Below are 13895 nucleotides of genomic sequence, written 5' to 3'. Positions count from 1 at the left end.
ATTACATTCATGCTTTTATACAGATGTTGTGTCTAAATTTCTCTTCTTTATTTTCTTGATTAAAAATGATAATATTAAATAAATAATTAATTTGACTAATTTTTGTGGATTGAAAAGATTTTTCTTTCGTCAATCCCCCCCTCCCAATTCATATTTCACACTTATATTATTGTGAAGGAAATTCTACCATTTTGGTAATACATATTATTGTAAGGGGAATTTCTTGCATTTAGAAATATGAATTGATAGAAATGCACTTGTCATTTTTATGTCTTGTTGCCATGGGTACCTCCAATCAACTTGATCAGAGACGCATCTTGCTTGTTGGATTATAATTGTTGTTAGCCTAAAGGATTTTTGCCCATGGTAAAGATTAAATATGAGATTTTTCACTAAATAGATGATCACCACAGTGTGTTAGCATAAGGTGTCTAACCACTACACCAATCAGTCGGGTGATTGCACTTGTCATTTGTCAATATGTTAAGAAATTTCAATTCATTAATAACTTTTTTATTAGCATAAAGTCGTGAAACATAAGTTATTCTGTTTGTTTGAATTCCAATTCACTTGTTGTAGTCTTTATCTTGTTAAGCAGCCCTGACCCAGTGGCTAAGCTAGAAAACTATTTGAGTTGACTTCTGTGGTAATTTCTTTGGCTGCAATGAGAAAATAAAAACCAAAGCAGCAAAAAAGACAAACACCTTTACCAGTTTATGTAAGTGGGGATCCTACTAAAACACGAGAGAATAGGCATAAAAGTCATGATAGGATTGAAATGTTACATAATAAAAAACTAAAACAAAGATGGGTACCATAAAAACTCATAACATGTCTAAGTAGTTGAGGTTTTAAAGTTAAATACAATTAAAGTAATTGATAAAAGGAAAAAAAAACTTACCAAAAAAGCCTAATTCGACCAGGTCATTTTTATACAAAATGTACATTTTTATAATCGTCTTTCAACACTTTTTTTTTATTAAACTAAATTACCTAGAATATTCTATTCTCACAAACATTAACCTAACATTGCCTAATCAAAACTTACTTTTCAATACTCCAGAATATTCTCACAAACATTAACTTAACAATAATACTATCACTTTTTCTTTCCAAAAAAAATATATTTATTTATAACAAATTAATAGAAGCTAAAAAAAAGCAAAGAATGTAAAATGTAAATATGAATATAGTACGTAGCAGTATAAAAGAATTCAACTATTCATAAATTATTTTAATTTAACTCATGAGTTTATGTGCTTAATGAAACAAATAAATTCAAGATTTAATTTAAACCTATTTATTTAAATAAGAAATTAACATTAATAATTTGTAAATATATATCTGTGTATTCTTTAAAGAGTTGTAATTTTATTTATACATATGCTTAAAGGATTATAATTAAATCTAAAATAATTTTATATTCACTACTTACCCAACTCTAATTTTTAAGATGTATATTTTAAATAAATAACCAACAACCTTCTGTACAAAATTCTCATATCTTCATCATCAAAATTTATTGTTTTATTTTTCGAAGTCATCTCAGTTATTACAAAATTATATAGTATTTGCATTTTATTTTCTTAATACCATGCTTGATAACTGTTAAATTAATAATTTTAAAAATAATTCTGGGAAGAAAACTAATAAAAAATAATAAATTAATCCATTAATTTCAATTTTGTATCTTTAAAATAAGTAAATTTCAAACTTTGAAAATTTATTCATTTAAGTAAAATAAAATAAATTTTAGCAACTACTTTTTTTTTTTCTCTTCATGAATGATAAATCAAACATAAAAGTTCAGCTGTCAAATTTTGTTACTAGTAGTCTCGTACGAAAATACCACTGTTGTACTGTGTTATGTCGACGAGAATAAAACAAACAAAAAATATTCAAAGATACAGAGAACCATAACCAAAGCCATAGCCACCTTCCTGAAACCCAATTCCTCAATAGTTTCTCACCCTTCTCTTCATCTACTCTTTCCAAAAGGTAAGCTATTTTGCTTGCATCCTTCGCTTTTTCTCAGCTTTCATGGAGTGTAACTGGTCATCTACTTGCCACCCTTTTGTGCCTTGCAAATAGGGTTTTATGCTCTAAATTTGGTTGTGATGCTTTTTACTTTCCACCCTTTTCTTGTTTTTTTCAAAAGGATTGTTGTTTTGGGCTGTTTTGGTTTTGTGGGTCAAGCTGTTGTTTCCTCTGTTATGCCGTGTGTCTGATGGTAAATTTTTTGGATTGTTTCTCTGCCCCTCTTCTTCTTTCTATAGTATTGATTCTTTGGATTGTTTTTCTGTTTGTAAAGTTTATTTTTTTGATAAAATTTATATGCTAGTTCAAGTAATCTGTAACTGGGATGTTAATGGTTTTTGTTAAAATACAGTCATAATAGACATGAAGATTGATGTTCCGTGCCAAGGTATTTATGTCTATATTCTATTGCAACCATTATAATCTAGTACAAAGATTAGATGGAGTTCCTTTGGTGCTTTTGGTGTTGTTCTCCGATTTGAATTGGAGTTTCACCCCGAAAAACCTATGCTGGCTTTTAATATAAACCTTTATTACACAAAGTATTGAGGTAAAACTCTAATTCTAATTTGAGAACATTATGAGTTTTTTCTTATAATCTATATGCTATATGGCTTTATTATGTACCTAGAATAATTTCTATGGAAATCTTATGGATTCTATAATCATTTCTCAAAATGTAGGGCTTGGCTTCCTATAACCTGTTTTACCTTGTGTTTGTTTGTGTAATTTGAAATATCTATCAATGTAATTGTGGCTTTATGAAATTTAAATTCATTTCTTATGTGGATTAATCTTTAATACTATTATTTGGCTTGTCATAGCAGAATTGATGTATAAAGTCTGGTGGCCTCTGATGTGATCCCCTTTTGATGTCAAATACCAGAAGAGAATGAAACTATGATTGATTGACGTTGTTTTGATTTAACAAAAGAATTAGTGGAAAATGGGAGGTTGCTGTTGTTCTGCCAGAAAACCTCATCTGCAAGGGGCACCAGTGTATTACTATGTTAGTAGTTTTCTATCCTCTCTTACCTGATTTGTAACTTAAGACTGTATGGTAGCTGATAAGAATCTATCTAGTAATCTCATTCCATCATTTTTATTTTCAACATCCTCCCCTATTAATCATTAGCATTAGCAATGATTGAGTGAAGGACTACTTGCTGAACTGTTGAAGGAAAATTCAAACTATTTCATAATCAACTTGCTATTAAAAGCCTTAAAATGGTTGCTATAGGGGAACCACTGCATTCATAATATATGATTTCTGCTTTATTTTGTTTACAAAATTACTATTTTCATTTTTTTTTCTTTTGGATTCAATGGCCCTGAATATTCACTTAATTAAAAGATCAAACAGTTTCCTGTGTAGGAATATAACAACATGGATTTATTGCCATTTTCTGGACTGCAGCACATTTTTCTAGCATAAATATCAGATTCCTTGCAAAAAGGAGAGCTAGTGAATATTACTGTTATAGTTGAATCAAGTTATGCAGCTGACAGAATTCACATTCATGATGCTCAAAGTGAATTCTGGAAAGCTGCTACATGGATTGAATGTAGGGGAAGATGTATGGGCGGAAGCTAAATAATGGAATATTATTATTGTTCAAATGGAATTATTTCTCTTTTTCCTTCTTAAAAACCAATTCTATTACATTGGTTCTGTGCCCTCTAAGTTTTGGTGGATAAATGCAAAGGAAATCAAATAAAAATCCATACCTACCTTCATATTCAATTTGTATTTTCTATGCTTGGACTTGACTTTATGGATAGTATGCTGAAAAGAATATGGACTTGACTTGAACAAAATTGTTATGGATACTTTGCAATCTAACTCTACCTAAAAGACCTATTGTTTTTGCTCCTTCTTTCTTTTACTTCAAGGCATGATCCCCTGGGGGATGCCAAATTAGAAGGTGGCTCAGTTGAAGCATGAAATGGATTGTTTTCATTATTCTGTTCAATTTTAAAATATAAATACTTCCAGAACAGTAATCTGGTGTGGTTATCAGTTTGTTCTTTTTAGATTATGGTTTATAATTATTTGTGATGAGCTTATTATTTGAAGCTTAAAAAATCCTGTTTGCAGTGCCCACCAACTTTTGAAGAGCGTGAGTCTTTAACATCTAATGATGGCTTGAATGCTTCAGTCAATGCTGGATTTCTTGTTGGTTTGAACCTGGAAGCATCCATGCCTGATACTTTCCAGCCCCCTCCTGTGCCTCTACCTTATGATATGGTCTTGGGAGGTTCTGCATCAACAGATTCTGAATCTGGCAGAGAAACAGTTAGTAGTTTTGAAACTTCAATTACACTTGAAGATGTTGAAGAATCAGATTGTAAAGCTCAAGCCAATTCTGCTCCTACATCTCCAAAGAAGGCACAACTATCAAAATCAAATGTAACTCAAGAATTAGTGACAGAAGAAGAGGATGTCTGTCCAATTTGTCTTGAAGGTACTGTTGCTTGTGTTATTAAAAGTAATCTTTTCAGAGATTTTCCATGTTTCAGCCATGCAAATCAAGAGGAATCAGTCCTCTCTCTCCCACGTGAATGATGAGAATAATAATTTGATATATTTTTTTTTCAATGCAGAATTTGATGTTGAAAATCCTAGAAATTTGACAAAATGTGAACACCATTTTCACTTATCATGCATTCTTGAGTGGATGGAAAGAAGTGACTCATGTCCTATATGTGATCAGGTTTGGCTTTTGCATTAACTCTATTACATGAAAAGCCTCATCTTAGATTTGTTTCCAATTTGCATTAAATGCATGTTTGGTAATGCTTAAATTTGGAAAAATGATTGCTTATTTTTCATTAGTTATCTCAGGAAACTGGTAAAAAGAAGTGATTATTTCTTCAAAATAAGTTGATTCGAACATCACTAAATGTCATAATCATGTTAACTGCACCTTAATTCAGGTGCACCAAATATTGGAATTAAAAAGAGAGGTGACAAAAGTGTTTTCCCCTACCTTCTTTTCTTGGCAAACTAACTCTAGCAGTCCCAGTTAGATGCTGATTATTGATTATTTTTAACGATAAAATAATATCTGTACGACCATTTTTATATAGGAAGTCAATTATGATATTTTGAATATGGAGATGATCAATACTCTTTCTCCTTGTTGACAATAGTATTCTTGGCAATACTCTTTTTTCTTTGATGTTACAGGAGATGATATTTTGACCAGACAATGAATTAGTTTGATTGTTCTAAAATCAAGCTTGTAAAATGAATGGAAGATAGATGAAGATCATTTTATGATAATTGGTTAGATGATGGTAGCTACAGATTCATTTTCAATTCGTGGTGCATTGACAAAGTCTTCATTTTAGTAGGCCCAACCTCTAGTCACGAGGTTTTGACAGAATGCTAAACCATATGATATAGCATATCTGTTCAAATGCAATTCCTTTGGTCAGAATTTGCCCATTATTGTTAGTGAAAAAATGCAGCAATTCTCTAGATGCCAACATTCATTTTCACAGATGCATTTTTATTTACTGCTCTCCATTCTCTTGTAAAAAAATTCTCAATATTTATTTGTCTTGCCTAATTTACATTTTCATTGTGTATATATATACACTAGTGGATTCTTGGGGTTCAGTGTTTTTGCAATAAGTAATTATCAAGAATACAATAATAAGATCCTTTTCCTATTAAATTTTCTTCACTCCATTCTTTTCCATTAATACCTCCCAACTCCAATTATGAAGTTAACTAATAAGTACTGCAATAACCTTTTCTTTTTCTCTTCAATTCTTCCCTTGCTTTTTTTAGTAATCTTTAGACTTTTCAAAAGACCAAGGAAAAAAAAAGATGCTTATTTCATTTCTTGCGCCACTAATTTTTGGTGGCATACCATTTATGATAGAACCAATGCATAAGGTCAATTCCTATAGCAATTAGGATGCGATTTGAAAAGGCAGTTAGGCATTCCAACAACATATTGGAAATTCATCAAACAAGTAGCTATTTCTGTGTGTTAAACCGTCCGTGGAAAGGGTCCATATTGTGTATTGCATAATTTATGAAATTGGAAATAATTAGTCATGCTAAATCTGGTGCTGAAGAATATATGTTCCTTTCAGAAATTGATAACAAATTTCAGCTAGCAACATATATTGGTGAAGCTTATGCCATGGGACCCACCAATTGGTGATTGTACATACGAGGTCTCTTTCTTTCTCAAAATCACGTGATTGCATACATTTACCACGGCTGTTTGTGATGCTACTTCAAAAAAATTGCTAGCTGAAAAAAGTTAGGAATAATTTGTTTTAAGGATTCACAAGTAGAACACAAATGTGTAATATGGTCATGCAGTCATTTTAAACATTACACATGTATAAATATACTATAGCATGTAACTTGAGACTGAGGCATAGTGACAGTCATCTTAACCAAATTATTAGTTTAAATAGTAAAAATATACCAATACCAGCGTCCAAAATCATGCTCCTAAGAGGCATAATGACAGCATTCCAAAAACGACAGCAAAAAATGACATAAAATTACTTTATAAATCAAGGCTAAGAGAAACATTAAAAGAAAATTCACAATACAGTTTGTATCAGTATAGGGACAGAGCTAAAATTTCACAATAGCTGCACCTAATTCTTGCAATATTGCTATCAATCAAGGATCATAGCTTAATTGTTCACATTATGCAGCACTTAAAATTGTGATGCAGCACACTAAAACATTTTTGTCCAAAACACTTTCAGTAAAATGAGAAGTCCTTGAATGTGGTTTGGGGCAGGCAATATGCAGCATGTTGCTGCAAATGACCTAAATGTAGAGTGCATAATGCAACAATTGTGTAGCATTGCAGAACAGTATGTACCACCCTGTGCAAATATAGTGCAAATTATGTAAAAAAATTGATGCAATCAGAAACCAAACAAAAGACCAAAATCTTCAACCACTGGATAATTTAAGTGAAATAATTGTCTACATCAACAATACTGTCTCCAAAAAAAAACCATTGACAATAATTCCAAAATGAAAACACCAATGACCCCTAATTGTTTTCCCAAAAAAGAAAAATGTTCGCAATCACCCAAACTTTTATTTTTTTTAACAAGGGTGCAACATGAGAGGCATTGATAACTGCTAAATAATTGTATTTTGATAATAGAAAATAAGGCAAAATTGTCTTTAAAAATAATTATTTAGCAGTTATTTGCGCTTAAATATTAAAGAATTGATGTTTTGTTGAATTTTGGCTGCAGATATAAAAATTGGAGGTGTAACAAGCAAAAAGGCCAGAAAAATTGAAGAAAAGAAGAAAATCTGAAGCAGGCCCAGCCCAATACGCGCGCTAAGCGCGTGTCACGCGCTAAGCCCGTGATCTAACAGAAGTGCGCGCTAAGCCTGCGATTCAACAAAAGAACGCGCTAAGCCTGCAACACGCGCGCTAAGCTGCGATCCAACAGAAGAACGCACTAAGCCTGCAACATGCGCGCTAAGTGCGCGATCTACACGCGCTGAGCGAGGGGTGTCGCGCTGAGTGCGCCTACGAAGGCTCAAAGCCCACTTCAACAGCTATAAATAGAGAGTCAGTCCAAAGGAAAGAACACACCACAACAGAACCCCCTCTCCTAGGGGTTTCATTTACTTTCTTTCTTTCATTTTCTTTTCTGTTTTTATCTTGCATATTCATCTTTATATTATGTTAGGGGTTAAATGCTCGAAAGAGGGTAACTTCTAAATAAGATTTAAAGAAGATATGCATGCATTAGTTTTAGGGGTTAGACGCTCGGGGGAGGATAACTTCTAATAGAACAAGAAGAAAAGATATCATAATAAAATCATTGCTAGACATAGAGTGATTGCATTATGCTCATGCGTCAAAGCAAACATCTAGAATTAGAACTTCATGCATTTTATCTATTGAGTCTTTGCAAAGGCATTTGGGGGATAAATAGGTAAAATAGGCTTGTCATCGTTAGACATCAGGGTCAAGTAAATGAATAGATGTGGGTGGGATAGAATCACCTGAATTGGTAAAGAAAAAAATCATAAACTCATACATCCTAGACAGGCTAGGCAAGTCAGTTCCCAACATTATCTTATCTTGAAATTATCTTCTTTTTTTTATCTAAATCTTTTATCTTTCTTATCTTTCACTTTTCTAATCTTCTACCTTTTTCTTTATCTTTTAATTTTATCTTTAATTCTTTTATCTTTTCCTTTATCTTCTAATTTTATCTTTTCTTATCTTCTACCTTTTTCTATTTTTTATTTTAAATTTATTATCTCTTGCTTGTAAATTGGGTTTGCATTAGTCTAAGTACAAACAAAATCCTTGTGGATTCGACACTCGGACTTCCGAGCACTTTACTACTTGTGACAATTTGGTACACTTGCCAACAAGTCAACAAGCATCAAAATAGTCCATGATCCCAACTAGGTTGACACCAGAAGCACTACTCATCCTCTGCATACAATCACCCAAACTAAAACCATCATGTTGTTGACAAGAAAAAGGCCATTCCTATAAATCACATGCCATCTCTAAAAAAATCTCATTCCTAACTGAATTGGAATTCTTCAAATCTTAGTGCAGTCTCAGATACTAATGAAGCTTGAGTCGGTGGGGCCAAATTTGAGTTGGAAACAACTGTTTCTTCAGGTGCTACACTTGGTTGAGGTATTTCAGTTGCTGCACCAATTTTCCCTCTTTCCACTGCTACTGTTGAATCTGTGATTGTACTTGGTACATCACCCTACTACTCTGATGTCTGTTACATCAATATAGTGATCCAATTAATAGATTCCATAAGACAAAGTCAGAAAAAGTAGTATATTGAGTTACCTTTTTTTTCTAGTTGTTGCATTAGCAACATTTTTTTCCTCTTTAAATTCTGTCAAAACACCAAAAAATGTACCAAGGCAACATTTGTGTCCCATTCAAAATTTCACCACACACATCTATTAGATTGTCATCCATTTCCTATTAACGATCTGACAAAATTAGCAAGCAAACTCACGCCAAAATTAAAATAGCAAGAAAAAATCAAGGAGAAAACCTTCTTGTTCTGAGCGTCAGCACCTTGGAAAAGTTGGCATTTTTGTTCATGGTAAACCTTTTACAAGACCATAGAAAACAAAAAACGACAACAATTAGCATAAGCAACAAATACAGATAGAGGAAACAAAATACCAAGATGAAGGCCCTACTCAACTCCATGTTGTCTAGCTCTCCTATGATTTTCACCCTCCCTTGTCGTTGTTCGCAGTGACCTCTTCAAAAATATGGACTTCTCATTCATTGTCAAAGATTCTACAACACCATATATTACAACCAACTCTAGTTAGGATTATTACCATAGTTAGCTGAGCTGGGTGAACTCAAGGCCAATCACAGTTGTAATTGCGGCGGGGTTGCTCCACTTCTTACTTCCATCAAAGAGGAATTTGTCATGTCATTTCTAATGGGTGTCAATGAGAGTTTTGCCCATGCTAGAGGTCAAATCTTGTTGATGAAACCGATTCCGGATATTGATGAGACCTTCTCATTATTGCTTCAAGATGAAACTCAGAGGCTTGTTGGTGTTCAACCAAATTCTGCTCCTCCTGCTGAAATGGCTTGTGCTGTAACCCAATCCAATGCCAAGGGAAAACCTACTCGCAAGGATAGACCGTTCTGCTCTCATTGCAACATCCATGGGCACACAAAGGAAAAATGCTTTGAGATCCATGGATACCCTCCAAGCTTTAAGAAATCTAGGAATACTTCAGCTGCAAATAACTCAGTGAATAACATTCTTGAAGTTGCATCAGGAGAACAAAGTCAACCTTGGTCTCAACAACAATGCCAGCAAGTTCTTGCCCTCCTTCAAGCTCAAATGGCACAACTGCCTGGTGCCTCTCAGCAAGACTCCTCTGACACGGCAGGTATTGAAACCATAGGCATGTCAAACTCTACTTTAAATTCCCATTTCCAAGCACCTAATGCTTGGATTGTTGATTCTGGAGCAACAACTCACATTACTTGTTTTCCTGAATTTCTCTTTAACTTCAAATTCTTGGAAAACAAGTTTGTGCTTCTACCAAATGGAACTAGAGTTCAAGTGGTTGGAACTGGTTCTGTTAGGATAAATTCTCGCATTGTTTTGCATAATGTCCTTTATATTCCCTCTTTTCATGTCAATCTAATTTTTGTGCCTAAGATCACTCCCAATTGTAAAATTGGTGTGTTGTTTGAAGACACTTTTGTTCTTTTCCAGGACACTCAAACACACAAGACGATTGGCAGAGGTGATCTCCATCTTGATTTGTTTCTTCTCTATACAGAGCACACACACTCACATTTGCCGCCTCACGTACACTTGTGAATTCACACTCTTCAAATTGTAATGATGTAGTTACAGTTTGTAATAATGTTCTTAGTGAACAATCTTTGTGGCATTCCCGTTTGGGACATGTATCTGACGAGATTTTGAAACTTTTTGCAAATAAAAATTCATTGCATTTGACATCTCATAGTTTTAAAGATTGCATGGTCTGCCCCCTGTCCAAATTTAGAAGGCTTTCTTTTATTTCAAATAACCATTATTCTGAGTCCCCATTTGATCTCATACATGTGGACACTTGGGGACCATATCAACATGCTACTCATGATGGAAAGCATTACTTTTTGACTATTGTTGATGATAGTTCTAGGTTTACATGGTTATATTTAATGAAAAATAAGTCTGAGGCTACTCAGTTGATCAAGAATTTCTTTGTTTTTGTTAAAACAAATTTTGACAAGCCTATAAAGCAACTGAGATCTGACAATGCCAAAGAACTAAAACTTGATGACTTTCTAAGTGAACAAGGCACATTGCATCAGTTTAGTTGCCCTTATAGGCCTGAGCAAAATTCAGTGGTGGAAAGAAAGCATCAACATTTGTTGAATGTTGCTAGGTCTCTATTGTTTCAATCAAAGGCTCCATTTCATTTTTGGGGAGAATGTATAAACACTGCAGTTTTTCTAATTAATAGAGTGCCTACTCCTGATCTTAAAGGTTGTTCACCATATGAGCTTCTCTACAAAAAACAACCACCATATGAACACCTTAGAGTTTTTGGCTGCCTATGTTATGTTGTTGTACCATTGCATCAGAGAAACAAATTCTCACCTAGAGCAGTTCCTACTGTCTTTCTAGGATATCCTCTTGGTTATAAGGGGTATAAATTGTATGGCATAGTTAACAGGAAGTTTATTATATCAAGAGATGTTGTTTTTGTTGAACATAAATTTCCCTTCACATCTGCTAGTGAACCAGCAACCATTGAGGATCCCTTTGAGCACATTGTCTTGCCCAAACCTATTGAAACACACACAATTGACCTTCAAACAGAGCCTGCATCCACTACAGGCGAACCTCCAATCACTGCAGAAAATAAACCAGTTCCTGCAGATGAACCACATGAGCCTAGTCAGGAAACTGAACCAGCCACTGTGACACAACCTGATACTGTCCTTAGAAGATCAACTCGTGTATCTAATCCCCCCTCCTACCTAGATGCTTACATACATCAAACTACCTACCTTATGTCTGACTACATGAGTTTCTCTGCTCTATCCACTCCTTATCAAACGTTCATATGCAATATTGATCAACATTATGAACCAAAATACTATCACCAAGTTGTGAAGTATCCTCAATGGAGGAATGCTATGAATGAGGAAATAAAAGCCTTGGAAGAGAACAAGACTTGGTCCATTGTCACTTTACCTCCAGGCAAGCAAACAATAGGCTGCAGGTGGTTGTATAAGAACAAATTCAACTCTGATGGTAGTCTAGACAAGCATAAGGCACGTCTAGTTGCCAAGGGTTACACACAGTAGTTGGGTGTAGACTTTGTTGACACCTTTTCACCTGTAGCAAAGTTGACTACAGTTAGGTTATTGCTTGCCATGGTAGCTCAAAAATAGTGGAATCTCACACAACTTGACATCATCAATGCCTTCTTAAATGGAGATTTATTTGAAGAAGTGTACATGGATCTGCCCTTAGGTTATCCTGGAAAGGGGGAGCATCAAGTGTGCAAGTTACACAAGTCCTTGTATGGCTTGAGGCAAGCATCAAGGCAGTGGTTCTAGAAATTTTCCAATTCCATCATCAAGCTGGGATTCAATCAATCTATTGCAGATAACTCTCTATTTTCTAAAGGGAGCAATGATTCTTTGATTCTCCTGTTAGTCTATATGGACGACATCATCATAGCTGGCCCAAACAAACCTCTAATTACTGAAGTCACTGTACAGTTGCAAGGTTTGTTCAAACTCAAGGTCCTAGGTGATTTAAAGTATTTTCTTGGTTTGGAAATAGCTAAGTCTGTAAAAGGCATTCACTTGAACCAAAGGAAATACACCCTAGAGTTGTTAGAAGATACTGGTTTCACCAATTGCAAACCTGCAAAAATTCCAATGGATCCTGGTCTTCAATTGGATGGCACTGTAGGTGAAGTTCTTGAAGACCTTACTCAATTCAGAAGACTGCTGGGAAGGTTAATGTATTTGACTATCTCAAGGCCAGATATTATTTTTCCCATAAACAAGCTTAGTCAGTTTATGCAAACTCCAAGGACACCTCACCTTCAAGCTCTTCATCAAGTCCTTCAATACCTCAAAGCAGCTCCTGCCCAAGGTTTGTTCTTTTCTGCAAACAGCAATTCCACCGTCACAGCTTATGTAGACTCTGATTGGGGCAATTGCAAGGATACTAGAAGGTCAACAACTGGTTTTTGTATCTACTTGGGTTCATCTCTCATATGTTGGAAGTCAAAAAAGCAACCCACTGTTGCAAGGTCCTCAGCAGAGGCTGAGTATAGAGCTTTAGCTTCTCTTACCAGTGAGTTATTGTGGCTGCGGCAGCTTCTTCGTGTGTTCCAGATTACTCTTGATTCCACAATGATCATGTGTGACAATAAATCAGCTATTGCATTGGCTGAGAATCCAACTTCAAATGATGGGTCTAAACACATAGATATTGATTGTCATTTCATAAGGCAATATGTGCACTCTGGTTTTATCAAGCTGGTATACTTACCTACTCATCAACAACTTGCTGACATCTTCACCAAGGCCTTGCCTCACTGCAAATTCTCTGTTTTTTTGCCCAAGTTAGGCCTTCTAGACATCTATGCACCTAATTTGAGGGGGAGTATTACAACCAACTCTAGTTAGGATTATTACCATAGTTAGCTTAGCTATTAGTCTATTATGATTAGTTGGTTAAGTTAGTCTTTTAGTTAGTCTTTTCTATTTCTGTTATTGTATATATTGTACATTGTACAATGAGCTAAAATAATAAGAATTCAATTTTCAATTGCTTTTACCTTTTGTTCTAATACCATAGAAAACGAAAAAACAAACAAAAAATAGGAGAGCAAGCAAAGCAAGACAGAGGAAGCAAAATACGAAGATGAATGAGAAGGAGGCAGCACTGAGCTCCTTCTTGTCGTAGCTCTCCTGGGGATTTTGGCCTCCCAAAACCATGAACTCAATTTTGTATATTTGGCCAATAAAGTGCTTTTATATTGGTCAAAGTGCAGATTCCATTTAACAAATTCAACCGGTAGCAAGTTTAGAATCTCGGGCATAAATCTTAAACTCAATTATGGACCCAAACGCGAATGAACAAAATCAAACACCAATGCATGAACAAAATATTTACACACTTCTATTGAATCCTTAAAATGTATAAAAGTAAGAGTACAAACATCCAAAGCATCAAGGACTCAAAACAATTAATGAACACATCCTTAACATCTAAAGCAAACAAGAAGACAAGCAGAATTAAAAGATGAACCAAAAGTGATAGAATTCTCACAAGGTACA

At 34.5% G+C, this 13895-nt stretch overlaps 2 protein-coding genes across 4 annotated transcripts; both read left to right on the top strand.

Annotated features, from left to right (window-relative positions):
* Positions 1–1828: 1828 nt before the first annotated feature.
* LOC100812687 (probable E3 ubiquitin-protein ligase RHB1A) lies at positions 1829–5612 on the top strand. Of its 3 annotated transcripts, none has more exons than XM_003552356.5 (5): positions 1829–1998; positions 2865–3046; positions 4136–4502; positions 4642–4751; positions 5228–5612. In XM_003552356.5, the coding sequence occupies exons 2-5, from the start codon at positions 2984–2986 to the stop codon at positions 5240–5242; spliced, it is 555 nt and encodes a 184-aa protein (XP_003552404.1). In that variant the 5' UTR covers positions 1829–1998; positions 2865–2983; the 3' UTR covers positions 5243–5612. The 3 variants fall into 3 exon arrangements, with proteins under 3 accessions (XP_003552404.1, XP_006602813.1, XP_014626426.1); XM_006602750.4 differs by having other exon boundaries at positions 1858–1998; positions 2862–3046; XM_014770940.3 differs by lacking the exon at positions 1829–1998 and adding an exon at positions 2047–2230.
* Positions 5613–12260: 6648 nt separating this feature from the next.
* On the top strand, positions 12261–13241 carry LOC106797038 (uncharacterized mitochondrial protein AtMg00810-like). Its single transcript, XM_014770717.1, has one exon. It carries the CDS (start codon positions 12261–12263, stop codon positions 13239–13241), a length of 981 nt encoding a protein of 326 aa, XP_014626203.1.
* The last annotated feature ends 654 nt before the right edge of the window (positions 13242–13895 follow it).

Source organism: Glycine max, chromosome 18 (genome assembly GCF_000004515.6).
Source record: "Glycine max cultivar Williams 82 chromosome 18, Glycine_max_v4.0, whole genome shotgun sequence".
In the NCBI taxonomy this organism is placed as follows: Eukaryota; Viridiplantae; Streptophyta; class Magnoliopsida; order Fabales; family Fabaceae; genus Glycine; species Glycine max.
The sequence above is the reverse complement of the archived record's forward strand: the minus strand, read 5'-3'. Positions and strand labels throughout refer to the sequence as shown.

Excerpts from the sequence above, each read along its gene's own strand:
- LOC100812687 (XM_003552356.5), top strand. The coding sequence starts at position 2,984 with ATGGGAGGTTGCTGTTGTTCTGCCAGAAAACCTCATCTGCAAGGGGCA. Across the intron at positions 3,047-4,135 it reads GGGCACCAGTGTATTACTAT|TGCCCACCAACTTTTGAAGA; the intron begins GTTAGTAGTTTT and ends TCCTGTTTGCAG. Across the intron at positions 4,503-4,641 it reads CTGTCCAATTTGTCTTGAAG|AATTTGATGTTGAAAATCCT; the intron begins GTACTGTTGCTT and ends TTTTCAATGCAG.
- LOC106797038 (XM_014770717.1), top strand. The coding sequence starts at position 12,261 with ATGGACGACATCATCATAGCTGGCCCAAACAAACCTCTAATTACTGAA.